This window comes from Squalius cephalus, assembly GCF_949319135.1.
Source record: "Squalius cephalus genome assembly, chromosome: 12".
NCBI lineage: Eukaryota > Metazoa > Chordata > Actinopteri > Cypriniformes > Leuciscidae > Squalius > Squalius cephalus.
Window position 1 is genome coordinate 7,867,672 of NC_137133.1, and position 27,931 is coordinate 7,895,602.

At 37.3% G+C, this 27,931-nt stretch overlaps 1 protein-coding gene across 2 annotated transcripts in view; it reads left to right on the forward strand.

Annotated features, from left to right (window-relative positions):
• gmds (GDP-mannose 4,6-dehydratase) overlaps nucleotides 1–27,931 on the forward strand; it is a 64,893-nt gene that overhangs the window by 27,234 nt on the left and 9,728 nt on the right. For both annotated transcript variants that reach the window (XM_079888505.1, XM_079888504.1), the window contains 2 exons: nucleotides 24,810–24,928; nucleotides 25,144–25,240. In XM_079888505.1, coding sequence (XP_079744631.1) covers nucleotides 24,810–24,928; nucleotides 25,144–25,240 — 216 coding nt within the window. The remainder of the gene's footprint in view (nucleotides 1–24,809; nucleotides 24,929–25,143; nucleotides 25,241–27,931) is intronic.

Here is a 27,931-nt window from a genome sequence, read left to right on the forward strand (position 1 = left end):
TGGAGGGGTCTGAAATTGTCATCGTAGGTGCATGTCCACTGTGAGAGACATAATCTAAAAAAAAAAAATCCAGAAATCACAATGTATGATTTTTTTTAACTATTTATTTGTATGATACAGCTGCAAATAAGTATTTGAACACCTGAGAAAATTAATGTTAATATTTGGTACAGTAGCCTTTGTTTGCAATTACAGAGGTCAAACGTTTCCTGTAGTTTTTCACCAGGTTTGCACACACTGCAGGAGGGATTTTGGCCCACTCCTCCACACAGATCTTCTCTAGATCAGTCAGGTTTCTGAGCTGAGAAACACGGAGTTTGAGGTCCCTCCAAAGATTCTCTATTGGGTTTAGGTCTGGAGACTGGCTAGGTCACGCCAGAACCTTGATATGCTTCTTACAGAGCCACTCCTTGGTTATCCTGGCTGTGTGCTTCGGGTCATTGTCATGTTGGAAGACCCAGCCTCGACCCATCTTCAATGCTCTAACTGAGGGAAGGAGGTTGTTCCCCAAAATCTCGCAATACATGGCCCCGGTCATCCTCTCCTTAATACAGTGCAGTCGCCCTGTCCCATGTGCAGAAAAACACCCCCAAAGCATGATGCTACCACCCCCATGCTTCACAGTAGGGATGGTGTTCTTGGGATGGTACTCATCATTCTTCTTCCTCCAAACACGTTTAGTGGAATTATGACCAAAAAGTTCTATTTTGGTCTCATCTGACCACATGACTTTCTCCCATGACTCCTCTGGATCATCCAAATGGTCATTGGCAAACTTAAGACGGGCCTTGACATGTGCTGGTTTAAGCAGGGGAACCTTCCGTGCCATGCATGATTTCAAACCATGACGTCTTAGTGTATTACCAACAGTAACCTTGGAAACGGTGGTCCCAGCTCTTTTCAGGTCATTGACCAGCTCCTCCCGTGTAGTTCTGGGCTGATTTCTCACCTTTCTTAGGATCATTGAGACCCCACGAGGTGAGATCTTGCATGGAGCCCCAGTCCGAGGGAGATTGACAGTCATGTTTAGCTTCTTCCATTTTCTAATGATTGCTCCAACAGTGGACCTTTTTTCACCAAGCTGCTTGGCAATTTCCCCGTAGCCCTCTCCAGCCTTGTGGAGGTGTACAATTTTGTCTCTAGTGTCTTTGGACAGCTCTTTGGTCTTGGCCATGTTAGTAGTTGGATTCTTACTGATTGTATGGGGTGGACAGGTGTCTTTATGCAGCTAACGACCTCAAACAGGTGCATCTAATTTAGGATAATAAATGGAGTGGAGGTGGACATTTTAAAGGCAGACTAACAAGTCTTTGAGGGTCAGAATTCTAGCTGATAGACAGGTGTTCAAATACTTATTTGCAGCTGTATCATACAAATAAATAGTTAAAAAATCATATATTGTGATTTCTGGATTTTTTTTTTTTAGATTATGTCTCTCACAGTGGACATGCACCTACGATGACAATTTCAGACCCCTCCATGATTTCAAAGTGGGAGAACTTGCAAAATAGCAGGGTGTTCAAATACGTATTTTCCTCACTGTATATGCATTCCTGTATGTGTGTGTGTGTGTGTGTGTGTGTGTGTATAGCCGATTATATAAAATATATAGTGGAAAAAAGTAATGTTATATTCATATAATTTAATATACAACTATATATTCAGATTTGGAACTATAAATTCATTTTGGTCTGCCATATGTAATATGTATTTTGACCTTGCACTTTCTTTTCAATTTGCTTGTAATTACCCTCTGAGTGCACAACCATGCTGTCGTGTTTATCCTGGATTAGAGAGACCTTTAGTTCCTTTAGGTTTTTGCCAGAGTGGGAGCTTTAGGTTTGTGTGTGTATGTGCATACATGTGTGAGCTGCTCCAGGTTTCCTGTGGGAACGCTGGTATTCCAGGCGGCTGAATCATGCAGCCAGGTTTATGTGGCTCAGGACTGGGGCAGATTTCGGGAAATCGGACCAAAGCTGTGAGCGTGTGTATGTTTGTGAGAGTTGTGTGTGTGTGTGTGTAGATGGAGTAGATCAGTGCGGTTTGCTACAGAAACAGTCCATGTATTCTACTCCATGTATTTTACCTCCAGGCAAAGTGCAAAAATGTAAAAATCTCTTGTCAGATCCATAGGTTTAAATTTTTCAATTGTCAATCATCTTTTGTTGGCACTGTAGATTCACGATTCATCCACATGCTATTCAAGTCTGTGCAAAACCTTTAATGACAGACATAAGACCTGTTTGAAAGTGAGTTTTTTGTGATACACACTGGAGACGCGTCTTTGAACATGTCAAGCGCCATCAGTCACCATTACTGTTTATACTGTCATAAATGTGTGTACACAACAGTTCAAAAAATTTGCGGTCAGTAGGATTTATTTAAAAAAATTAATTTGCTGCTGAAAATTCAGCTTTGCCATCACAGGAATAAAATAAAAAAAGTTATTTTAAATTGTAATATTTCACAATTTTACTATTTTTACTGTATCAATTAAATTCAGCCTTGGTAGCAATAACAGACTTCTTTCAGAAACATTAATAAATCATAGTGACCCAACACCTTTTAACTGTACTGTGTGAGATCAAAACCTTTTCTATTCATGTCTGTGCGCCCGAGTGTGTATTTTGAGTATAAGCGTACAGATATGACTCTATGTAGTTGAGGCAGTGGGAGATGAACACTGTATGTTTGTGTAAACTCTTGAACCGCGGACCGTTTTAATTGGTTCGCTGTTTGTATGACTTAATAAGCTGTTTGAAACGTGAAGCTTTATAGTTTTATGGAATTCAGACTTTCAGGCCTCCACTAAAAACATACATAAAATCAGGGCGCAAATGAAGTGAAGTTCAAAGATTCCTGTGAAAACACACAGGCTGAGCTGATAGCATAAAACTCTCGACGGGGTCTTAGAGGTTGCTGATGTTTTTGTTATTTTTAAGATGATTTCACCTCAGACCACTTTGTTTCTCCAGCAACAAAATGATTTTGTCCTCGTTCTCACCTCTCGCATCTATCCGCACCACCGACCAATCGCGTACTAAAGAGAGCTCGGAGATGAATCACGCTGGTCTTTACGAGAACACGACGGCCAATCAAATCACTCATTAGCTTGGCGACCGACTGTACCTGCAATGACCCTTCACTCAGAGAGACTCTTCTTTCAAAGTTGTAATGCTTTGTAAGAACACCGCATTGGATTATTACAGTAAGATGAGGAGATTGTTTTCAGAGGAGACTGGGAAACCAGCTGGAACTTTTGCAGCCAATAGGATATTTTGTAATATCTGTGTAAATGTATGTGTCTGTGTGTGTTGCACGCATCCATAAAATCAGTGTAAAATAATGTCCTACTCAAAATAGCCACGGTTTTGTTTTCAAAAACAGTTTCATTCATTATTACATTTATTATTAATAATATTTATAATCAGTATAATATACATATACTACATACAATACAGTATATACACTAAGGTTCAAGATATTGGGATCAGTAAGGTTTTTTGTTGTTGTTTTTTTTTTAGTTAAATTCATACTTTTATTCAGCAGGAATGCATTTCATTTCTGTTCAATAATTCTGTTCTTTGAACTGTCTATACATCAAAGAACCCTAAAAAATTGAACAGCTTTGCATCAGTCACACACAGATATATGGATATGTCATAATGTCTGACCTGTGATGTAACAAACACTGTAATGTCAGAGTGTAAGTGAGTTGGGTATGTTTTGTGATAGGCGGCGGGCGGGTGGCTGTATAGGGGTTGGTAGGATTTGATGCTCTGATGGGTATTTTGGTATGAAGTGGGTGGTTTTGTGAGAGTGTTTTTTTTATTTTGGGGTGGGGGTAGGAGGTGGGGGCCTTAAACTCCAGTGGCCAGCATCCAGCAGAATAAATAAACACAGCTGCAAGCTGAGACCACCTTAATGTGTGTGTGTGTGTGTGTGTGTGTGTGTGTGTGCGCGCACGTATTCATTCCCTCATTTCATGTGGGAGAACTTGGAGTACAAGCTTTAAAAGCCGCTAACGTACAGATACACACGAGTACACACACACCCACAATATGTAAGGTGATCTAGGGAAAGGGCTGATTTTAAGGTTGATTTAGCAGAGCATTTAACACAGGGCATTCCTGAGCTTGTGTAAAGCTCTCTATGCTGAGAGGAGGTGTTTGTGAGCGACTGTTAGACTCCTCGGTTTGTATGCTTCTCCTCTCATATGAAGAATGTGGGTTTATTCCACTGCATCTGTGTGTGTGTGTGTGTGTGTGTGTGTGGCAGCTGGCTGTCTGTGTGATTGACATGGCTGAGCTCTTCCCCACTGTGATGAGGATGAAAGCAGATGCTCTCGTTTCGTTTTCTCCCTTTTTTTCTCCCCTCTCTTCACATGCCCTCTGTAACCAGAATCCTCAACTTTCAGCCTCTCACCGAGCTGAAGATATGAGGGAGAGAGGGAGTGGGAGAGGGGAGATAGGAAAGGAAGGAAAAGAATTATTGAGTGGAGGAGAGTCTTAGAAAGTGGATGAAAGAGATGAATTTTATCACATTGTTCTGTTATCATGCCTGTGCTTTGGCAGTGCGGCGCAGAAAATGAACATTGCAATACAGCCTCAGTGAGTTAAGAAGCTCTTCGCTCGTCGGCTTTCTGTTGTTCATATGCATTCAGTCTATAAGTTTTTTTTTTTTTTTTTTTTGTGGCTTTGTTCCAAAATCTAGTGAGCATATTAATGCATCTTAGGCGTGTTCCCGACTCAAAGGCTGTTCCAAAAGCTCCAACATACTTCATACTGGAACTGATATTACATCAATATGTAATTTATAAAATAGTTGTAGTACAGTGTAGTGTATAGTTATAGCTATAGTTAAATAAAACCCTGATATATTATTATGATTTTTTTTCCCCTCCTTTCTTCTGCATTGGACTTTATCTGTTGCGCTTCTTCCCAGAGGAAATAAATAAATAATACAAAGAAGGTGATCTCAGAATGCCTTGCGACAAGTCCAGTTAAAAAAGAAATCCCAGATGCCACAGATGGGAGAGAAATGTAAATTATAAATGTATTTAAATTTAATTCAAACGTATATTAAATATTTTATTAAATATAATTAATTATTTTTAATAATTGTTGTTTTATTATTATTATTATTATTATTATTATTAATAATAAAATAGTGTGCAATTTAAATATTTAAATAAACACTATCATTCAAAAAAAAAATTCAAGACTGCATTTATATCAATACAATAAAAAAATCATTAATAAATACATTAATCTAATTATTACATTAAAATGTTCTATTTTAATGTTTTAAAAAATGGCAAAGCAGTCATTACTCCAGTCTTCAGTGTCACATGATCCTCCAGAAATCATTTTAAAATGCTGATTTGGTGCTCAAAAACATTTCTTATTATTATCAATGTTGAAAACTGTATTGTAATTTATGTATTATAATGCTTATTTATTTCCCCATTAGCCTATCAACATGCTAACATCAAACTCTGTTTATTATAAGTCTGGTTTCCAGTGAGGAGTGCTATTTTTGTACTGCACTGCTGCCTATGTAGAGCGTTCCAAATCGGTCACTTCTGAGGCTCCATTACAGTTCGAACGCTGCCTACGTAGACGGTGGGCAGAGAGACAGCTTACTAGGTTTTGGAGCAGAACTTGTTTGTCTCTTTCTTCTCTTGCACATGCACGGTTTCTCCGTGACTAGAAACTAATGACTCCAGGGATGTATCCAGTCTAATGGTCTGCGGTCTGTTCATTCTCTGGAATAGATATGAAGACTCACCACCGTTTCTAATGCCGCTGTAATATCAGGCTCCCTCAGCTAACGTCTGTTTTCTCTTAGTGTGGAGTCACACCCATACGCTCTCGATCCCAGACCTGGCTGACCTCTCCGTCACCTCTCACCTTGTCCTTTCTCACTGAGTTACAGACCTCCTATGTCGCTCCATTTTCTGTCCATTTCATTTTTCTCTTGCGTACTCAGCAGCCAAAGTCTGTCATTACAGTGGAGACACTCACACACGTACACACACACAGACACACATATTTATTCACACTCCATCATTCAGTGGAGTCGCATATTTCCCCTGACAGCTTCTATATTAAGCTCCAGAGTTTTTGTCTTTTGCAACATCGAGACCAAATAAGTAAATCTAACCCTCTGTTGACTCACCACAGAAAGTAACGAGGGGTGTGTGAGTGTATGTGTGTGTGTGTGTGTGTGTGTGTGTGTTGTGCCATTCATGACTGTGTACCATGGTTTGCAACAGCCCACATTTTCCCACTTTCCTCCATGTTAGCACACCAGTTTTCCACACAGCCGAGTCTAACCGTGACACAATGTTACCGCAACGTTAATCCTCACTAAAAAGCTGCGTCAAAGTTTCTGTTTGCTTTTTGTCCACCTTTAAACAGAGACACACAGTTTTCGCCATGAAGACAGATTTTAATAATAGTACAATGTGACTGCAATTAAAGGGATAGTTAAGACAAAAATGTAAATTCTGTCATCATTTGCTCACGCTCATGTCGTTCCAAACCTGTATGACTTTCTTTCTTCCATGGAACTCAAAAGAAGATATTTTGAAAAAAAAAATTGTCCATACAAGTTGAAAGTCAGTGGGGTCCAGTGTTGTTGGACCCCATTGACTTGCATTGTATGATAATAAAAAGTGAACACTGTTGAATAAAGTTTGTACAGGTTTGGAACGACATGGACTATCCCTTTAAGCATGTACATGAGTTTTAAAATAAATGTATTAATCTTATCTATTAATACTTGGATTTTTAGTTAGTGTCAATGACATGTCCATACTGTGTTGCTGTATCACTGTCAAGGGAATTCAACTTTAAAGTAATGTATTATAGTATTGAAATGGTGTAAAAGTTAATAGATTAATCATTTGAGTCTCTCAGCAGTGAAGGTGTGTGTGTGTGCAAGTCTCAAGACTCAAGACAGGCCTTGTTTGTCCATTAGAGCGTGAGAGGAAGTCCAGACCACACCGTTTGAAGTGATGCAAAGTTCTGGTGTGTAAATGGTGTATAAATGGTGTGTGTGTGTGTGTGTTTGTGAGTTGCATTTACTTACTGGAAATGAAAATATCCCACATCTGTCACGTTATTCCACTCATAAATAATTCATATTTGCTTTCTGTCTCTCTGACTCTCCCTCTTTTTTTTCTTCTTCTGTCTTTTGGTTTTGTCCTGTAAAGCTGACAGATGTTTCTGTATCTGTCACTCCCGTTTCATCATTTATTTATCCAGAGTCACTCGTGTGCACAATTTTTTTTATATATCTGTCATGAATTATTAATAAGCAGGAAAGACCATTAATGTCATACATTATTGGATGGAAAAATTAAGTACACACAGGCACTTTTCTTTTGTAATGTTGGGGTTTGCCAGTAAAAATAACAGTTGTTAGGGCAGCATATGTCACATGGACACACATTCACACAAAGTCAGAGAGAGAGAGAGAGAGAGAGAGAGAGAGAGAGAGAGAGAGAGAGAGAGAGAGAGAGAGAGAGAGAGAGAGAGAGAGAGAGAGAGAGAGAGAGAGAGAGAGAGAGAGAGAGAGAGAGAGAGAGAGAGAGAGAGAGAGAGAGAGAGAGAGAGAGAGAGAGAGAGAGAGAGAGAGAGAGAGAGAGAACCACTGTAACACATTATTCTGGAAACACTAAAGGAACATAGTGTGTGTGTCCTTTGCTCTTGATCTGTCTGTCTGTTGAGAATGGAAGATAAGTGTACTGCTCTTGCGGCCTATAAATACTGCACACTGCTTTTTTTAAAATTGTAGGATGAGAATGTATTTATTTACTACTTTTTTTAGAAATAGTAAATATGCACGACTCTTAAAATCCTTTTTTTTCTTTTTTTTTTTTCATTAAATTGATCAAAAGTGACAGACTTTGATAATGTTACAGTACAAAAATAAATGCTGTTCTTTTGACTTTTATATTCATTAAAGAATCCTGAAAAAGATGTATCATAGTTTCCACAAAAACATTTAACTGTTTTCAACATTGATATTAAATAAGGAATGTTTCTTAAGCGCCAAATTACAATTTCTGAAGAATCATGTGACACTAAAGAGTAATGATGTTGATAATTCAGCTTTGCCATCACAGGAATAAATTACATTTTAAAATATATTTAAATAGAAAATGGTTATTTTAAATTATAATAATATTTCACGATATTACAGTTTTTACTGTATTTTTGGACAAATAAATGCAGCCTTGGTAGTGTATATATATATTATTAATATTATGTTTATTAATTCCTTTATTCACTTATTCATTTATTGTATATTACATTGCATTACATTTACATTATTGTTTTATAATTTTTCTTGTACTCTGTACTCTTGTACAGTAACAGAAGAAATACTAAAACCACAATTTTTTGTGTGTGTGTGTGTATTACCCACAGCTGAGTGTGTGTATGATTTCTATAATCTGGTGAACAAATGTAGAATGTAATAAATCCTGTAGAAGCTCCTGCCGATCAACCCACACTCACTGAAACAGGAGAGCTCAACTTTCTCCTTTGAGAGTGTGTGTGTGTGCTGTCCACATTCACAGTCTGCTGTTGGGTCATCAGTCAGCTGTGGTAATCTTTGTGATGACAGGCACTGGCTTTAGCGATGAATAGAGTTTCCATAGCAATACGTGACCACGTTACCCATGTATCTAAAAATCTGATGTTGTGACGGACACAGGTGGCCATCAAACTATACTGTCATGTAAGAGGAGGGAGATTTGTGGAGCCTCGGTGTGATGTGTGTGTGTGTAAACGTGTTTGTGTGCGGCAGTGTGTTTAGATATGTGGGTAATATCATGCCCTGCTGTATGTCTGTCAGTGTGCCCGCCTCGAGAATTCAAAAGCATCCCTTCGGTGACTACAGGCTAATGTAACTGGCCATCCTTTGACGGCCCGTGTGTATACGTGAAGAGGTGATAAGTGACTTAATGAGTTTTCTTACCTTTTCACCCGCTGGATCTAATGGAGCATCTCACACACTTAACTGACATGTTTTAAATGATGCTTTCAGGACTCCATCATCTTTCATCACGTGTTGCATGTCTGGGTTCAATAGTCTTTGTTGAGTTGCTTGAGAAGTGAACACAACACCTTTCCTATATGTGCATACATACAAACACACATTCACACACACACACGTCCTTATCCAGCCCAATCTGACCTGGCTGATCCAGTCACCTCCTCATCTGGTTCTGCTTTGCCCCTCCCTTAAGGCCAGGAAATAGTTGAAGAGCCATGTGTTTCCCTGGGGCCACATTTCACAGGTGCACCACTGTTTGTCTCTTGCCTTTTACATTTGTCTTAAATAATAGAAATAACAAATACATCTCTACACAGAGAAACAGGACCCACTCTGAGCTCCACACAGTCCTGAATCTCCACGTTCAGTCATGCATACACACACACTTCTGCACATCTGTCTGTCTGTCTTTCTCGATCCCTCTGTCTGTCTATTTATGTATCTGTCGTTCTGTCTATATGTATCTATTGTTCTATCGATTGTTCTGTTTGTCTGTGTTGTTCGATATGTCTTGTTCTATCTATTGTTCTATCTATCTCTGTTGTTGTATCTATTGTTGTTATATGTGTGTGTCTGTCTGTCCTACCTACCTATCTGTCTGTCCTATCATATCTATGTGTCTGTGTTTCTGTCTGTCATATCTACCTGTCTGTCTGCCTGTCTGTCTGCCTGTCTGTCTGCCTGTCTGTCTGTCTATCTATCTATCTATCTATCTATCTGTCTATCTGTCTGTCTATCTATCTATCTATCTGTCTATCTGTCTGTCTATCTGTCTCTTTGTCTGTCATATCTATCTATCTATCTGTCTGTCTTATCATATCTATGTGTCTGTGTTTCTGTCTGTCATATCTACCTGTCTGTCTGCCTGTCTGTCTGTCTGTCTATCTATCTATCTATCTATCTATCTGTCTGTCTGTCTGTCTGTCTGTCTGTCTGTCTGTCTGTCTGTCTGTCTGTCTGTCTATCTATCTATCTATCTATCTATCTATCTATCTATCTATCTATCTATCTATCTATCTATCTATCTATCTATCTATCTATCTATCTATCTATCTATCTATCTATCTATCTATCTATCTATCTATCTGTCTGTCTGTCTGTCTGTCTGTCTGTCTGTCTGTCTGTCTGTCTGTCTGTCTGTCTGTCTGTCTGTCTGTCTGTCTGTCTGTCTGTCTGTCTGTCTGTCTGTCTGTCTGTCTATCTGTCTCTCTATCTGTCTATCTGTCTCTCTGTCTGTCATATCTATCTATCTATCTATCTATCTGTCATATGTCATGTCTATTTGTCATTTCTATCTATCTATCTATCTATCTATCTATCTATCTATCTATCTATCTATCTATCTATCTATCTATCTATCTATCTATCTATCTATCTATCTATCTATCTGTCTATCTGTCTGTCTATGTCTCTCTGTCTGTCATATCTATCTATCTGTCTATCTGTCTCTGTCTATCTGTCTCTGTCTATCTGTCTGTCTATCTGTCTCTCTGTCTGTCTATCTGTCTCTCTGTCTGTCATATCTATCTATCTATCTATCTGTCATATGTCATGTCTATTTGTCATTTCTATCTATCTGTCTATCTATCTATCTATCTATCTATCTATCTATCTGTCTGCCTATCTGTCTGTCTATCTGTCTGTCTGTCTGTCTGTCTGTCTGTCTGTCTGTCTGTCTGTCTGTCTGTCTGTCTGTCTTCTCTTTGTATAATTTCATACATTCTTCCTCCTTTTTTATTCGTTCACCAGTGCACATGTGCATGCACACACTGGCTAAACTACACGGTAGTTTGAAGGGTCTGGTTAAGCCAGTGAAACTAGAGCACTTTTTCATGTCACGTTTAAACATCTTAATGACACTGCAGTCTGCCATGCACCCCCTGCATTAATCATCTCTGCACTCTTACGTTACACACACACTCATGCAGTATCCAGATGTGCGCGCTGATGCGTTTGATTGGATAATAGGCTTGGAGGGACTGTTTAATGGTCGAAGTTTCTGCTTTAGGGTTTTGAGGTGAAAGGTCAAACACTGCTCTGCCCATTAAACCTGACCGGTGTGTGTGGGGGCGTGTGTGTGCTCTTCGGTGGGTGGCGGGATCTTCGATTACTTGTAAATTCACACACAGAGAGGGTTAAAGAACCCCTATTTTATTGCACAATAAACATTTTCATACTGTTTTGTATAGGTTTACAGTCAACCACACTCTATTTCTCTCTTATTATCTCTGCTGCACTGATTTAATATCATATCATATTATATTTGAACTGCCAAAGAATAGGTTCATGCGATATGATTACTCTCTCATACACATATGTAGTCTGGACATTATCAGATATGATGTGAGGGAAATAGCATGCTGTTTTCCTGTGGGTTTGTTGGGATGTTGACTAATATGTCCCTTTCTTGATAAAGATAAAGTAGTTATTGAATCACTGTTTGAGTGTTGTCATGCCAATACACTTCATTATTGTGTGAATGTGTGTGTGTGTGTGTGATAGAGGGAGTGAGAGAATGCTAACATTTGCGTAAAGGGCCTGAATGGTTCCTCTGTTTAAATCTCAGGAAATCAGTAGAGACTGGCTGCTTAACTGAGTGAGTGCTTCCTGTCTCTACAGGAAGTGCAGGCTTTTAGGAGGAGGAGAGGTAATTTAGAACAAGAGTGTGAGTGTTTGTGTGAATGTATTATCTAGATACCCTGTCTGCTCTCAACTGAAATTTGAGGAAAGCTTATAACATAGGGCCATTGAAATATAATTTCAGTCACACAACCTAGCCTTGTTAGAGGTAAGCAGTGTCATGTCATGTCATGGGGTAAATATGAAGATAAAACTGATTTTTTTTTAAAAGCATGTTTATATGATTCATATATTCATAAAACAACCAGGCAAAAATATTTAAAAAAATTCAATATTTTGTAATAACATTTGTGATTAATAGTATTTCCTGCATTAGGAGTCAAAGCTCAATATAATTATTAATTAATTCACTGACATCTGACCCCACAGCTACTATGTAGTTTTTTTTTCCAAAAAAAGTTTTTTTATTTTATGGCTAATATTTAATGAAAACATTTACATTATTATTATTATTTTTTCTATTTTTTTTTTTTTTTACATTTTTTAATTCCCCATTATGTGTGATATACATTTTTAGACCTGAATACATTTAAATTGACTAATAATTTTTACTTGCCATGTAGAATATTTACTTTACGTCACTAATATTTATTTTCAGTCACAAACAGCTGCCCCTTTTTAAATATTTTATCACATGACACAAATTGCCGTTTGTTATATTACGAGCCATTGACATATCTTACCCCACTCTCACCTACATACCTGTTTGTCTTGTGATCTTTTTTCAGAAAGTTTATATATGTAATTGTCATCATTGTTTGCAAATATACGATTTTGGGTTTTTTATTGCACAAAATCCATGTGTTTTGCGGATTTATTGCGTCTCAACTTCATGTTTGTTATTATTATCATCATAAGTTTCTCCATAATGACTTTTTTCTTTGCGATGTTTAATCAAAAAGTCATTTGCCTCATTTCAGGCTCATGCAGCCAAACACAATCAAAACCTGATCACACAAACCATGTGGGGTGTGCAGGAAGCCTGAACATGCTACACACACACACACGCACACACACAGCTGGATCTTGTTATAATCTTTACAGTAGCTGACTCGCTCTCTGTTATTAGAATTGTTTTGTACTGCTGCCGTAGCTCAGAATTTATGCAGTACAGGTGTTGAAGAATCACACACACCATCACGCATGTGATCTATAGCTACTATGTGTACAGTCTGGCATTTCTCCTCCTACCCTACACACACACACACACACACACACACTCACACACACACTGTCTGACTCCTGACTCACACACACCTCCCTACAGGTTGAACATATCATGGTCTGTCTCGCTGAAATTGCAACATATGATTCTGATTTCAGGGCCTTCAAATCCAATATGAAAAAAATGTATTTCATTATAACTTCATATATTTCTGAAGGCTGAGTGTTTGTGCACACATGCATGTCACCGTATGTTCATGAGGTTGGATGTTTCATTGAATGTGTTTGTTTACATCTCACTAGGTGAATATAGAGTGGTGGATTTGTGTGTGTTTGTGTATGTGTTGGTAGACATGGCATTTCCTCTCTGTGTGTTCAGATTGTTGGAATGGAGGTTTGCCAAGGCAGGAATGTGAGTTTAAACGGCTGTGCAATCTCAGAATATTTCGGCAAAACAGAGTTTGAGTGCTGTGACCAAACTTCCTCTCTTTAAGAATTTGAATGGTTTTTGTCATTAACAACTACTTTTAAATAATTTATAATAAATCAAACTACAAGTTTCTCGCAAAAGTAGTTTGTTCTTTTTTTGGCAGCGTTTTTAAACAAACACGTGTCTTGCGGTATTACCTGTTGACTTTAGAAATGTTTTCATTGAAAACGAAGATAAAATCATTTCTTGTACATTGCTATCTGAAAAAGAAAAAAAAGAGTTTTATTAGGTATACATGAGCTTCTGAGATGCATATCCACATTACTCACACACAGGGAATATAGAATAACTGAATCCCAGCTTTCCATGACCAACAGCGATATAAAAGTGGAGTCTCAAATTTTACCTAGCATTCCTAACACAAAACCTCATACTTCAACATACATTCAGATTCACACAAACGGTTATTCATTAAGGAAGCACAATGTATCCATATACAATATCAATACAACAATTTACCATTGTTATTATTTTTAATTACTGTATTGATACTGGAAGCGGATAATACTCTTCTTATTCCATTTTTTCCATCTTTTCTAATTAACAATATAAGGTTTTTGATACCTAGTTTTATTTCACAGTGGAAATGTCAAAATGGCCATCATATTTGTCATTATCGGGCATAATATAAAAACAAATCAGTGATTGAATCTTCCAAAATATCACTGGTTTTCAGTTTATTCTCACCACACTCAAATTGAGTAATAACCTTGGTGTTTTGTGAAACAGTGTGTTTGACACTGATGATTATCTGTGGTAATGGTTAACAGCGGATTTCTTTGATGTCCTTTTTGTTTAAATGCTTACACACATACACACAACCACACACACATATCATCAATGTCTGTCATCATTTTTAAAAATGCTTTTTTAAAATGCGGAATCTGTCTAAATTATGAATTCGAGTGAAATATGTTCCTTGTAATCCACAAACACATATACACTAAGCCGCTACGTTCACATAAACACACAAACGAATTTCCCTGATGTCTCACTTTCACCCTTAAACGCATTTTAATGCAGATCTCAGAGGTGGTCTGGGTGACCCTGGGAATTGTCAGCATATTTTACGAAAACACCTCCAGAGAAGAGCTCCTTCTTATGGTTTGTTTTGTTTCGTTTTAGTTCTCCGATTTCATTGGAGTCTGCAGGAGTCGCACAACTTATTTTACTTGTCCTGTTTTTTTTCCCAGGCTAATAAGGTTTTAATTAGGTTTTAAGCTGTGTATTTGAAACAGACTGACAAGAGGTTAAACCATCCCAGATCAGGTGTCTTACCTCCACCCAACCTCCTCGAATGAAATCAGATCGATTAAAGAACCGCTGCAGATATTAAAGCCGAATTAAACAAACAGGTATCCGAGGTTCGGGCCGGTGCTGATCTTTAACAGTTATCAAAACAGCACATTCTGCACATGCCTCCGCCGCTGCCAGCACCTCGGGCCAAGCGCAAAACACTGACAAGGCTTTTGTCCTCTCTTATTCTGCAGACAAAACCGTAGGTGAAGAATTTGACAGTTTATTGGTTGGTGACTTTTGAATCGGTTTCAAACATTCGTCAGGAACTGGCTCCCTCTCTACCTGCATAGAGCTGCTGTAAACACCTGAAACCAACACCTTCTCACACTTCCTTTAGAGGGCTTCTTTTGTGTTGGGAATATCACTGCTAATCTGTAGATTATAGGTTTGGTCTTGTGGATGTGTGCCGATGTTTGTTTAAGCCTGGTTGTTGGTAAAGTGAGATAATTATATAGTCTGTGCATGAATGTTTAGATGAACGGGTTTATTGCACCTTTTAGAAAGATTACAGAGTTTAATAGCCACACACTCGCTGCTGTGCATTCATTTCACCTGATATAGACGCGTACCAGCTTGCAAATTCACTGATTTATTATACAAACTGAGCACCCGCACAGTTATAAGGCTAATATTTAGTTTAAATTTCATCTTCTGGAGTCTCATCCGATTGGTTGGACTGGATCTAGCTTGACTGATAGCACTGGATAGGAGGTGGTTTTATCTTTTAAGGCAAAAATGACCAAAATTTGAGCAAAATGTGCACTTAGAAGATGCATTACAATCTTTCCTACATCTTTGTTTGCTTTTTCCCTTCAGTGAAAGTTGTGTCTATAATAGATTTTAATTTCTCTTCCATATCTTCCAATCAGATTAACCATTTTAGCATATCAAAATTCGGTGAGTCTTTCTATGAAGTATAATGTATCGTGATAATATCTCATGTGTTCTGATGCATTCGTAATATCTGTGGTTGTACATAATTGTAACCGTCGTTATAATGTATTATATCTATTCCTGGTTATACTTTTAATGAATTTAATGCATTACATGATCAAAACCAAATTTGATCTTTAGTCACATTTTATAATGCACTAGTTTAGCCTATGTAAGTGTATGAATAAGTAAATACATTTAGGAAAACGTATAAAAAGTACCTTTTGTAATGCATCATACATATAGGTATAGATATGTGCAAAAAATTTAATCTGACAGTAATTGTCCTGAAATTTGATATTGCTATGGTAAACTTGTGTTACAGTGGCTAGTTTGAATTAAAATGTGAATTTAGCGAAGCAAGAGTTTTTATATGTTGCTCAAACTTTTCTCTGAGAAGACGTGTCTAAATTCCCATTTAAAGCAGCAAATATTTTTTAAAAAGTTAAATAAATCTAGTCTTCCTCATTAATTGACATGTTGGTTGGTGGATGATTAGTTAACCCTCCTGACCTATCCCAAATTCTGACTTAATATTTTCTGTTCTTTCTCTGTTTTGATATATTTTCATGGTTCATATCAGATCTTTTGCTCGCCACTTTTTTATTCAGCATTTGCCGAGACCTCTCCGCTACAGGACTGATGTTTTTGCACCTCTGACCAAGAGAAGGCAGATCCGTCTTTCTGTCTGTCTTTGTGACAGTGCTAAGACAGGCAGGGAAATGACAGACTCGCATACACACACCTCCTCTTTGTTCATTGTACTCCAGGCAGTAAAAACTCACCTGGGGAAAGCATCAGCGGTAAGATTCGCCAGCACAGCATGCCTCCACAAATACAACTGTCATCGCTCTGTCTCACACACATTCTCACACACGCATTGTTCATTGGGCAGAGGTCTTGGCCACATAAATGTTCATTCAATCTGTCTCACACTCACAAATACAATTAAAAGCGTCTTAATGTGTGAGAAAATTCCCGACAGTGTTACAGCTTGACCTTTCACTTTTATATGACCACACAAAATGAAGCCACCTGTGAAACAGACAGCAGAAGAACAGAGAGAGGACGTGTGTGAGTGAGTGTGTGTGTGTGAGTGAGTGTGTGTGTGCGTGCCGTCTCATCTGTGTTTATTGCGAACATTTATAGAACTCTTCTGTTTTCCCGCTTGCAGAATTTCTGCGGTCGCAGAAGTTGTGCACTGCTAATGGATGTGTATGGGAGTGTGTGTCCCTGCTCACACACCTGTTCCTCATTTTCCAATTTGTAACCAATCTGCTCTCAACGAGGGGCTAAACGGCCCTGATAACCATCTTGACTGCTCTCTCTTTCTCTTACACACACACACACACACACACACACACACACACACACACACACACACACACACACACACACACACACACACACACACACACACACACACACACACACACACACACACACAAACAAACACACATTTCACTGTCTGAATGCATACGAGTTCCAGTCAATAAACTGCATCTGTAACCGTTTTTTTTTTTTTTTTTTTTTTTTTTAATCTTCCATCAGATTAAATTATAGTTTTTTCCTGTCTCTTCTGGTCAGTCAATTTCACGATCGATATGTCAATCTACAATCTGGCTCTTCAGCCTCGGTGGTTGTGAGAAAGGTACCACTCAAACTTATAGGACAGTGATTTCCAAAGTGCATCTCAGGATGTGCTTTAGCAGGTATTTGAAAAGATGTTAAACAAAATGTAATTTAGAAAGAAAAAAAATACATTATATTATATAATAATTTGTAAAAATGTAAAAAAAAAAAAAAAAAATGCTAAATATAATAATAAAATAAAATTTAATTAATTCATTGAAAAGTAAGCAGGTATTTGAAAGGATGTCAAATATAAAATGAAATTGATAAAAATGTTTAATATAAAAATAATTATTAACCAGCAATTATTAATTATTTTAGCCAGCTTTCCATTCATGTATTATCATCAAAATTTTGGCGCATTGCATAAAACATCCTGAATGGAAACATCAAGATGCAAATAAAATAAAATAAAAAAAATGATCAGTTTCTTATTTTTCTTATTCAATAAGAAGACATACTTATAAATTACAATGGAAAACATTTGCTAAATAAAAACCTAGATTGACATCAAATGTCATGTGACTTTGCTTCAATCTGTCATGTGGCTTTTCCAATGGCGACAGCTTTTTTCCCCTCTAGATATTGTGGAAATGTTGCTCTCTTGAACAAAGGGGATGGAAACTGCTTTATTCTCCTATTTTTTTTCTTGATATTCCAATTTTTTATTATTTAAATGAATGAAAATTGGGTTGAAGGAGGACCATATATGGACCATTGAACAGATCCACTAATGCATCAGCTCAGATGATCTGACTGGAACTTTGCAGTTATTTTGTATTGGCCAGCACAAGTAATGTGAGCTGTGTGTAAAAATCCATTTAAAGGAACATTAATGAAGTAACCAGGTGATCCGCAGTCAAAAACTCTCATCGTCTCTCTCACTCAGTCATTTAGTGGTCAGTGCTAACTTTCTCTCTTTGTCTACTCTTTCACACTCTCTCTCTTTCTCGTTCAGTGTATGTGTGTGTGAGCAAGTGTCACCATATGACAGCCTGTCTCTGCCTAATTCAAACCACCTGCATTAAACAGAGTACTTCTGTGCTCCACACAAAAAAAGACTGTGTCTATGTGTGTGTTGTGGTGGGTAGAGGGGAGTATTTAAACTTTCAGCAGCTCCAAAAATAAAAATAGGCTTTTAAAAACAGGCACCCTTTTAAACCAATGACTCCTGGAGCTATAGAGTCAGTTTCAGTGTGTGTGTGTGTGTGTGTGTGTGTGTGTGTGTGTGTGTGTGTGTGTGTGTGTGTGTGTGTGTGTGTGTGTGTGTGTGTGTGTGTGTCCTTCCCAGTGGATACTAGTTATGAATAGTTGTATTATTATGTGCAAGATCTACCTGAAAGACCTGAAAGAGAAATTCTTTACATGCCATAAAGTGAGCTGAAATGTGTGGGCCCTTTTTTCTTTTTCTTTTTCTTTTTCTTTTTTCCTTTCTTTCCTTTTTTTTTTTTTTTTTTTTTTGCAATTGTAAATGCGTGTTTGGTTGAATTGGATTCAGTGTTGCAAAGAGAACTGCAGGTTTGTTTATTGCAGAGTAACAAACTAAGAACTAATGTTCACAGGCAAAAGGTTATATCGGTAATGAGAGGAATTTTCTTTTTTTTTTTAGATGTTTTAATTTCAGTTTTATTAATAATTTAACAAGTTAATAATGTTTAAATTAAAAAAAAAAATTTAGTTCATATTGTACTTTTTTATCAGTTTGTACTACACTTTTTATTTACTTTTGTTTTGTAAATAAACTTTTTATTTACCTTTTTACTTTTAACTTCTTACTTTTTATTTTTTTGTAATTTTTGTACAGTTTTGAATATATTAAGTCAATTTTACATACCAGTCAAAAGTTTGGACCTACTTCTCTGCAGTTTTGGACTACATTTGTTTCTCATGATCTTAATTATTTGATCTAAAGGCTTAGTTCTAATATAAATTATGCCTATGAATTTCTTTACAAAACAACACATTTGTGACCCTGGATCAATAGCCAACAATACATTGTATGGGTCAAAATTATCTATATTTCTTTTATGTCAAAAATCATTTGGATATTAAGTAAAGATCATGTTCTATGAAGATATTTTGTAAATTTCCTACTGTAAATATATAAAAAAAATATTTTTGTGGGTGAATGCAGCACAATCGCGAACATAAATGGACAATTTTAAAGGCGATTTTCTCAATGTTTCGATTTTTTTGGCACCCTCATATTCCAGATTTTCAAATAATTGTATCTCGGCCAAATATTGTCCTACCCTAACAAACCATACATCAATGGAAAGCTTATTTATTCAGCTTCCGGGTGATGTATAAATCTCAATTTCATAAAATTGACCCATGTGACTGGTTTTGTGTTCCAGGGTCACATTTTTGCATGACATTTAAAGTGTACTGAAATGCGATCTAGACAGCGGATGGCTACTTTGAAGGAGATTAGCATAACCACTACATAATTCCCATACATTGATTTGTTCTATTTCATAGTTTCAATAACTTTACTGTTCTTCTAAAATGTGGAAAAAGAGTTATATTAAATAATGAGTAGGTTTGTCCAGACTTTTGACTGGTATACATGGATAAATGTTGATCACATTTCCCCTTAAAAAATTAGCTGCCCAGATAATGTAAATTTGTTTGAAAAATATGATTGGACGCATACAGTCACATGACCGTCGATTGCATAATCTGTCATAATTTACGACTCCAGACCTTAAGATGATTTGAATATTTCAAGATACTTCATTCTAAATTGCCTGCGGGGGAATATAGTCGCACACGCCCAGATGCATAAAAACAAAAGAGGCATTGAAGCCGAGAAGAGGATGTCATCACAGTTAATCCTTTGTTTTCTCTTTCACCTTTTTTTAAACTCGCCACCCTCTCTTCCAAGTTTATGTTTGCTCGCATGGACGGATGGCAGAAGGAACACTGACACAAATTGCCGTACATGTCATTTTTGGAAAGCTCAGTCTCGTCCTGATCCACTGGAGAAGGAAACTGCCCTTGAACCTCACATTCTGCTCTACCTCTGTGACCCTTTAAAGTAATCAGTTAAACAGATGTACAGTATGTGTGTGTTTACCGATCTGTGCACAGGTCCTGGATCAGATGGCAATTTTTACGCCGATGTTAAAGGAAGTGACTTAACCTTGGATTGAGCAAAGCTGTCCGAACCTGTATGACCTTCTTCCTTGCATGAAAAAAAAAAAAAGAAAAAAGAGAAATATATAGGCCTATATTTTTTTTTTTTTTTTTTTTTTTGATTAAAAGTCTGTTGTTTTTTCTCCATACAATAAAAGTCAGTTTGGGCCAATTTTGTTTTAGACCCCATTGACTTTTAGCATATGGGCAGAAACAGTTTAACCATTCTTCAAAGTCTTCCACAATAAAAACCAAATAAAAATACAGGTTTGGAATGACAGGAAGGAAGTAAATAATGATTAGTAAATCATTTTTATTTTGGGGTGACCTATTACTTTTAGGTAGACTTTTTGGTGTATTTTTTTTGTTTTTTTTGTTTTGTTTTTTTAATGACTTTTTCTAGCCAGGTCAAGTCACTTTACTTATAAAGCAATTTATTTATATTCACCAAATGCATTGAGATCAAGCGAATCGATCAAATCAGTTTTGTTTCATTAATTCAGTGAGTAAATACTAACAATATTTTAATTGTTGGGTAAACTGTTCCTTTAAAATTATATTTAAAGCATCAGTAGTTGGAGAGAATCTAACATATCTGAAGACCTTAGAGACCTAGGAATATGATATTTTGAGACAAAAGTACAATATATAATGAGGTGCTAAACCATGTAGACAAATAATGAAAGCATCCTTTTCTTTTTTTGTACACAAAGTTTGCACATTTGCTGCTGAAATACCCAGAGAGCCTCAGTGTGTCCAAACTCCTCCCAAAACGGCAGGAGAGAGTGTGTGTGAACAGGAAGGAAGGGGAAGGGAGTTGTGCTGCTGGCCTCTCAGCTGTCTCTCACAGCGCTAATGATCCTTGGAGAGAGGTGTGAGGGAGGAATGGAGAGGAGAGGACGGAAAGCAAGGGATGTTAAGACAGATACAGCACGAGCCGGGTTTCGGTTCAGAATATTTTTCCTGTTGGATACATTTACAGTTGTGCTAAACCATCTCACATTTCCCGAAATTCTTTGCTGACAAATCCAAAAAGTTGCCAAATAATAATGGCTGTAAAAGCAAACCTAACACGGTGGAGAAGATTACAACAATGAATCTGTTCCAGTGCTTCACTTAGCTATCAGTGTGTATGTTTGTGATAAAGAAAAGAGAGAAAAAAGAAGAGAGAATGCTGTTTGTTATGACTAAAATAAGATCAGAGAATTGTGCAGGCCATTTCCTCCCTTCGCTTGACCTCTCTGTTTCATGCTATGTTTGTGTGTCTGGTTTTCTCTCACACACATGCACACACACGTTCACCTCTGTTACCTGTAGGTTTCATCATTTGGAAACTGTTTTGGTTTTTAAATTACATTTTTTACATTCCTCACACTAGACTCAGTGTGACATCAAATATTTTATGTGTGTATGTGTGGTTATGCTTCTCACAGATCACCAACTGCCATTAAACCTTTGTTTACATAAAATTACTTGCCAATTTTCTGGTAATTTTACTAGGAATTGCAGCATTATGTGATTTATGTCAAGCTGTAAGAAGTCTGACCCCCTCTTGATGTCAGTGACATGCGTCTTCTAAAGAAAACATCTGTCACAACTAACAAATTTCGCCTCAGGGTAAAATGTACTGTCAGACGTTTATCTTCTCCAGAACTCTTTGACAACACATATGTAGAATATTCGTTGACAAAAATATGAGGAACAACATTGTATTGTTGTTGTTGTTGTCATGTTTATGTGACAAACACTGAGAGCTATGACAGTGACTTGAGATGTTTGCCACAAGTATGTTTAAAAAAAAAAAAACATAGGGGATATATATATATATATATATATATATATATATATATATATATATATATATATATATATATATATATATATATATATATATATATATATATATATGAAGAGTTCAGATGCAAAATCTTCTAAGTGCCATCTGAAAATTTCTTCTAGAATGTTAATTTTTATCAAGCTTGTATATTTAAGTTCAGTAATTTCACTTAAATGACAATTAATAGATAATTGTCAGTGCCATTTAAGTGAAATTACGGAACTTAAATATACAAGCTTGATAAAAATGATCATTCTAGAAGAAAATTTAAAATGGCACTTAGAGGCTTTTGCATCTGAACTCTTCATATATATATACAGTGCTATGCATAAGTTTAGACACCCATGCTAAAGTTGACTAAAAAGACGAATAAAAAATCATCTTTTGGAAATTGAACTTAATGCCTTAATTAAAAAAATTAGGAAAAATCCAACCTTTAAGGACACCAATTTTCTTTGTGAATGAATAATGTATCGTAAATAAATAAATGTTCTTCCTTAAAATACAGGGTGCATAAGTTTGGACACCCCTATGTTAAATTCCCATAGAGGCAGGCAGATTTTTATTTTTAAAGGCCAGTTACTTCATGGATCCAGGATACTATGCATCCTGATAAAGTTCCCTTGGCCTTTGGAATTAAAATAGCCCCACATCATCACATATCCTTCACCATACCTAGAGATTGGCATGGTATTATTTCAGTTAGCCTAATTGCTGGTTTGATTTGCATTGAGAGATGATCTTATGGAAAGTACTCCATGCCAATCTCTAGGTATGGTGAAGGCTATGTGATGATGTGGGGCTATTTTAATTCCAAAGGCCAAGGGAACTTTATCAGGATGCATAGTATCCTGGATCCATGAAGTAATTGGCCTTTAAAAATAAAAATCTGCCTGCCTCTATGGGAATTTAACATAGGGGTGTCCAAACTTATGCACCCTGTATTTTATGAAGAACATTTATTTATTTACGATACATTATTCATTCACAAAGAAAATTGGTGTCCTTAAAGGTTGGATTTTTCCTAATTTTTTTAATTAAGGCATTAAGTTCAATTTCCAAAAGATGATTTTTTTATTCCTCTTTTTAGTCAACTTTAGCATGGGTGTCTAAACTTATGCATAGCACTGTATATGTATATATAAATACTGCAACATTAAGCATGTTGAAATGTGTCCAATGCACTTGCCTGTAACCATTCAGGTGTGTGATGGGTTTTTTATGTATAGCTTTTAATGAAATAATGTAAAAAAACTAAAATCAGTTTATTGGTCGGTAAAATTATGGCTGGTAAATGTTCTCAATTGTGGCAAGTTTTGGATTCTCTGCTTGTGCGTGTTTAGGGAATTTCTACATTTCAGACTAGACCGAATCAAACAGCAGCTCTGAACCCAGTGGGTGTTAAGTGGTGTGTGATGTAGAACAGTCATTTTTAATGAACCTACAGACATTCAAAATGCAGTTTGACTGCTTAGACTTTGTGCCGTTATAAAATCCAAAGCCGTATCAGTTCCCTCAGTGTGTCTCTTTTTATTGTTTTCTCTTTCTGTCTGTCTGTCTATCTCATTTGAGAGTTTTTTTAAGTGAGTGCTGCAGGAGTGAAATATGAATGAGTTGGGCGGCCAAGTGCTGTGCTCCCACTGCAACGTATAAAACGTGCTGATGGGGTCTTTATCCCTCCATCAAGCTGAGGGGAAGAAAAGAGCGCAGTCCTGTCAAGGGAACTGTGCGATTCTCTGGCCAACTGGCTGAATGCTGAAGCCCTGCAGTCAGAAAATGTGTATGAGTTAGAGAGGGAGCTAAAGCCAGAGAAAGAAGACAGAAGAGTATTACCCATTGACCTCTTGGCAAGCGTTCTTGTTTTAAGTATCTCACCATTTATTTCTCCAAAAGCACTGTCTCTTTCATCTAGATCACCATTTAGATTTAGTATTTGTGCATTTCTGTAGTGGTTGTATGGACTTGGGAACTCTGTGCTTTATTCCCACAATTGACATCCCATGAGGCCTAGTGTTGACGTCAGGATGCGATGGCCGTGTGTGTTGGTGTGTGTAAGATCGTAACCACATAAAAGCACATCCTACTGGGAGCAGATGTGTCCGCGTTTAGTGTGTGTCGTGTGTATGTGGGGGAGTCTTGATACTTGATCCCAAATATGAACCTGAGAAAATAAAACTGTTTTGATACTGTTAGTCCTATGAAGTCATTATATAATTTGGATCTTGATATGATGTCTTCAGTCACATTTTATTACACGTTTTGCACATTTACAAGGTCAGACAGGGAACATGCCAACTTCGTAAGGTACACTTATTGACATTTAAAATGGAATGGATTTTATGGACTTTAACCAAGATGCAAATCAGGACAGTATTAAAACAATAAATAATTTCACAGAGGGCCATAAGCTTTCCATCTTTAAAACTATTTGAAAAATGTTCACAAAATCATGAAGAAATAAAGTAAAGCTTCCATTCCTTCCATTTGTGAATATATTTACCCACCAAAATTACCATGTTTACAAGGTCAGCATTGTGGCATGCATCATCTCCAATGGAAAATGCTTTATAATAATGATATTGATCTCTGTGTTTGTTTGTCTTCTAGGCGATGTGGCTGATGCTGCAGCAGGAGGAGCCTATCGATTTTGTCATAGCGACAGGGGAAGTGCACAGCGTACGGGAGTTTGTGGAGAAGGCCTTCATACGCGTGGGCAAAACTATTGTGTAAGAGCACGCATACACACACATCAATCTCAGACTAAGCCCATCTGGTTAATCTGGCACATCTGGTGTTGATTCGCAGACGGGCTGTACAAGACCACAAAACAACATGCAAACACACCATAAATATTGTAAATATGTAACACATATGCTAACAGCTGAATTGGGAAACAAATAAGATGAAGGAATGTGTTCAAAGCTTTTGTTCACGCACTCAGGTGGGAGGGGAAGGAGGAGAATGAAGTGGGCCGCTGTCAGGAGACAGGAGTCATTCATGTGAAGGTTGACTCGAAGTACTACCGGCCAACTGAAGTGGTGAGTTGCTTCAAGACTGTTTCTTCATGCGTAGACAAAGGCTGGAATACACTACACTACTTTCGCTAAGATTTATGCCCTGAATCTGATTGTACAGACTAGTTGCCGAAAATCAGAGCCAGTCTGCAGATTTGAGTTGACATATTTGACAGAAAATCACTTAGTCTATGATATGCACAGGCTCCACTTTTTAGCTTCACACTATGATTCCATTCAGTTAGAGCATGCATGAGTTTGTTGTGTTTGGAATCACCTTAAAGTCTGGGAGTGTGTGACCCTCAGTCATTTAATGTATGATGCCTAGTGTTTTAAAATCTGTCGTGTAGTTGTATTGTATTCCAGCCTTAAGAGCATCCAATGTGCCATTAGAAGAGATTTATTATGTGTTTGATATTTTATAATATACAACAGGTGTTGACTTCTAGACGAGTAGTGAGAATATATGTTTCCAGTATAACACACCGATATTCGGATCGCAAAGGAGGCTCTACTTTGGCATGGGCTTGAGTACCTGGAAGTAACAGTAATGATTGATCATGAAAAATAATTGTGAAACTATTTCAACTTCAAAACATTTCATACTGATTGACATATATTAACTACACAATAATGTATCAAAAGGGATCTTATTGCTTATTGTGTGGCATCAGTAGACAGCAGTTTGTGTCAGTATTGTTCATGGTGACTTGCACTCGATTTAATCAGCAGTTCTCAGATCTCTGAAGAGGATTTGAGGGCGTTCAAGCAGGATTTCTTTATTTCAAAAACAATTTTAAATCTTAATAATATAATATAATTATATAATAATAAGGATAATAAGGAATGTTGCTTGAGCATCAAAACATTGGGGACCATAAGAGACTTTTCAAAAACTTTTGAACAAGAAATTTTACTAACCCCATACTTACAGTTGTAAGCAAAATTATTCAACCCCCGTTGCAAATCAGGTTTATTGGCAAAAAATAAATATTGGCAAAAAAGTAATTAAAATAGCTCAACACAACAAATGTTTCAAGCATCTTCAGTGCTTAGTAGAACACCCTTTTGCTGTCATGACCTCCTGCAAATGAGATGTATAACTAGACAGCAGCTTCTGGCAGCGATTCTGAGGAATCTTAGCCCATTCCTCATGAGCAATGGCCTGCAGTTCAGTAATATTCTTGGGTTTGCGTGCTGCAACAGCCTTCTTCAAATCCCACCAGAGATTTTCTATGGGGTTCGAGTCAGGTGACTGTGATTGCCACTGTAGAATCTTCCAGAACTTTTTCTGCAACCAAACCTTGGTGGAATTTGAGGATCACTGTCCTGTTGGAAGGTCCAATGGTGTCCAAGCTTCAGCTTCCTCACTGACGGCATGACATTTTCTCCTAGGATTTCCTGATACTTCAATGAATCCATTTTGCCTTCCACACACTGCAGGTTTTCAGTGCCAGAGGATGCAAAGCAGCTCTAGAGCATCACCGAGCACCACCATGCTTAACTGTAGACCGAGTGTTCATTTCAGCATATGCTTCATTCTTCTTCCTTGATCCATAGGGCCGAAAAGTTCTAGTTTTGTTTTATTGCTCCACAGAACTGAATCCCAAAACTTCTGTGGCTTATTTATATGATTTTGAGCAAATTGGATCCGACTTTTCTTGTGCTTTTGAGTCAGTAGTGGTGCACGAGTTTCGGCAACAAACCATCTGCGTTTAGTCTTACTGTGCAGCTGAAACCTCAGTGCCTGTTGCCACCAAGTCTTGCTGCAGGTCTTTTGCAGTCACTCAAGGGTTTTTCTGGACCTGCCTTCTCAGAAATCTGGTTGAAGCCATTGATAGTGTTCAGGTAGTGTAACCACTATTCCTTTAACTTTGAACTGTGAACTATGCTTCCAACAATGTCTTCTTGGAGCATTTAGTGCCTTCGCTATCTTCTTGAATCCTGTTCCTTGTTTGTGAAGGGCGATGATATCTTCTCTTAACTTTTTGGACCATTCTTTTGACTGAGCCATATTTCAAACACACAGTCAAACGTGACACTCAACAAACCTAGCCAGCTCAGATATTTCATGTGTTCTAACTCAAGCACACCTTGTGCAACTAATGAAGCCCTTGATAAGTTGCATCAGGTGTGCTTGAGACAACACCAACACCTGTTTTGCAGATTTGTGCTGCTGTGAGGGATTCTGTTCAGGGGGTTGAATTATTTTGAGACTGCAGAAGTCATTAAAAGTTGCATTTTCAGTTGAATTTGGGGAAACCACTTAAAACATTTGTTGTTGAGCTATCTCAGTTACTTTTGTTTGATTTGTTCATTGCAAACAGCTGAAAGTCTGTAAATGTTGCCAATAAACCTGAATGTGCAATGGGGGTTAAATAATTCAGGTGTCGATTACAACTGTAGACAATGAAAATGTAAGTTCCTTTCAAGTATTCAAGTAGACAAAATGATCAAATTGCCCATCCTTACTCTGTCATGCATAAGACATGTAGATGTCAGTTTGTGAATGTGTGTGGTGGGTGGTCATTTAGGAATGAGAAAGGGCACCACATTTTTAAAGAAAACATACGTACTAAATGATTGTTGACAGATCAGAGGTTTTCTCTAAGACACATGCTTGCTTTGTATGGGTCAGCGCAGCGGGGTGTTTCCAAAAAGCTCTTTCAGTCAGAATAAAGAATCAGCTGAAGGTGAGACCAAAAGATGTGTGAG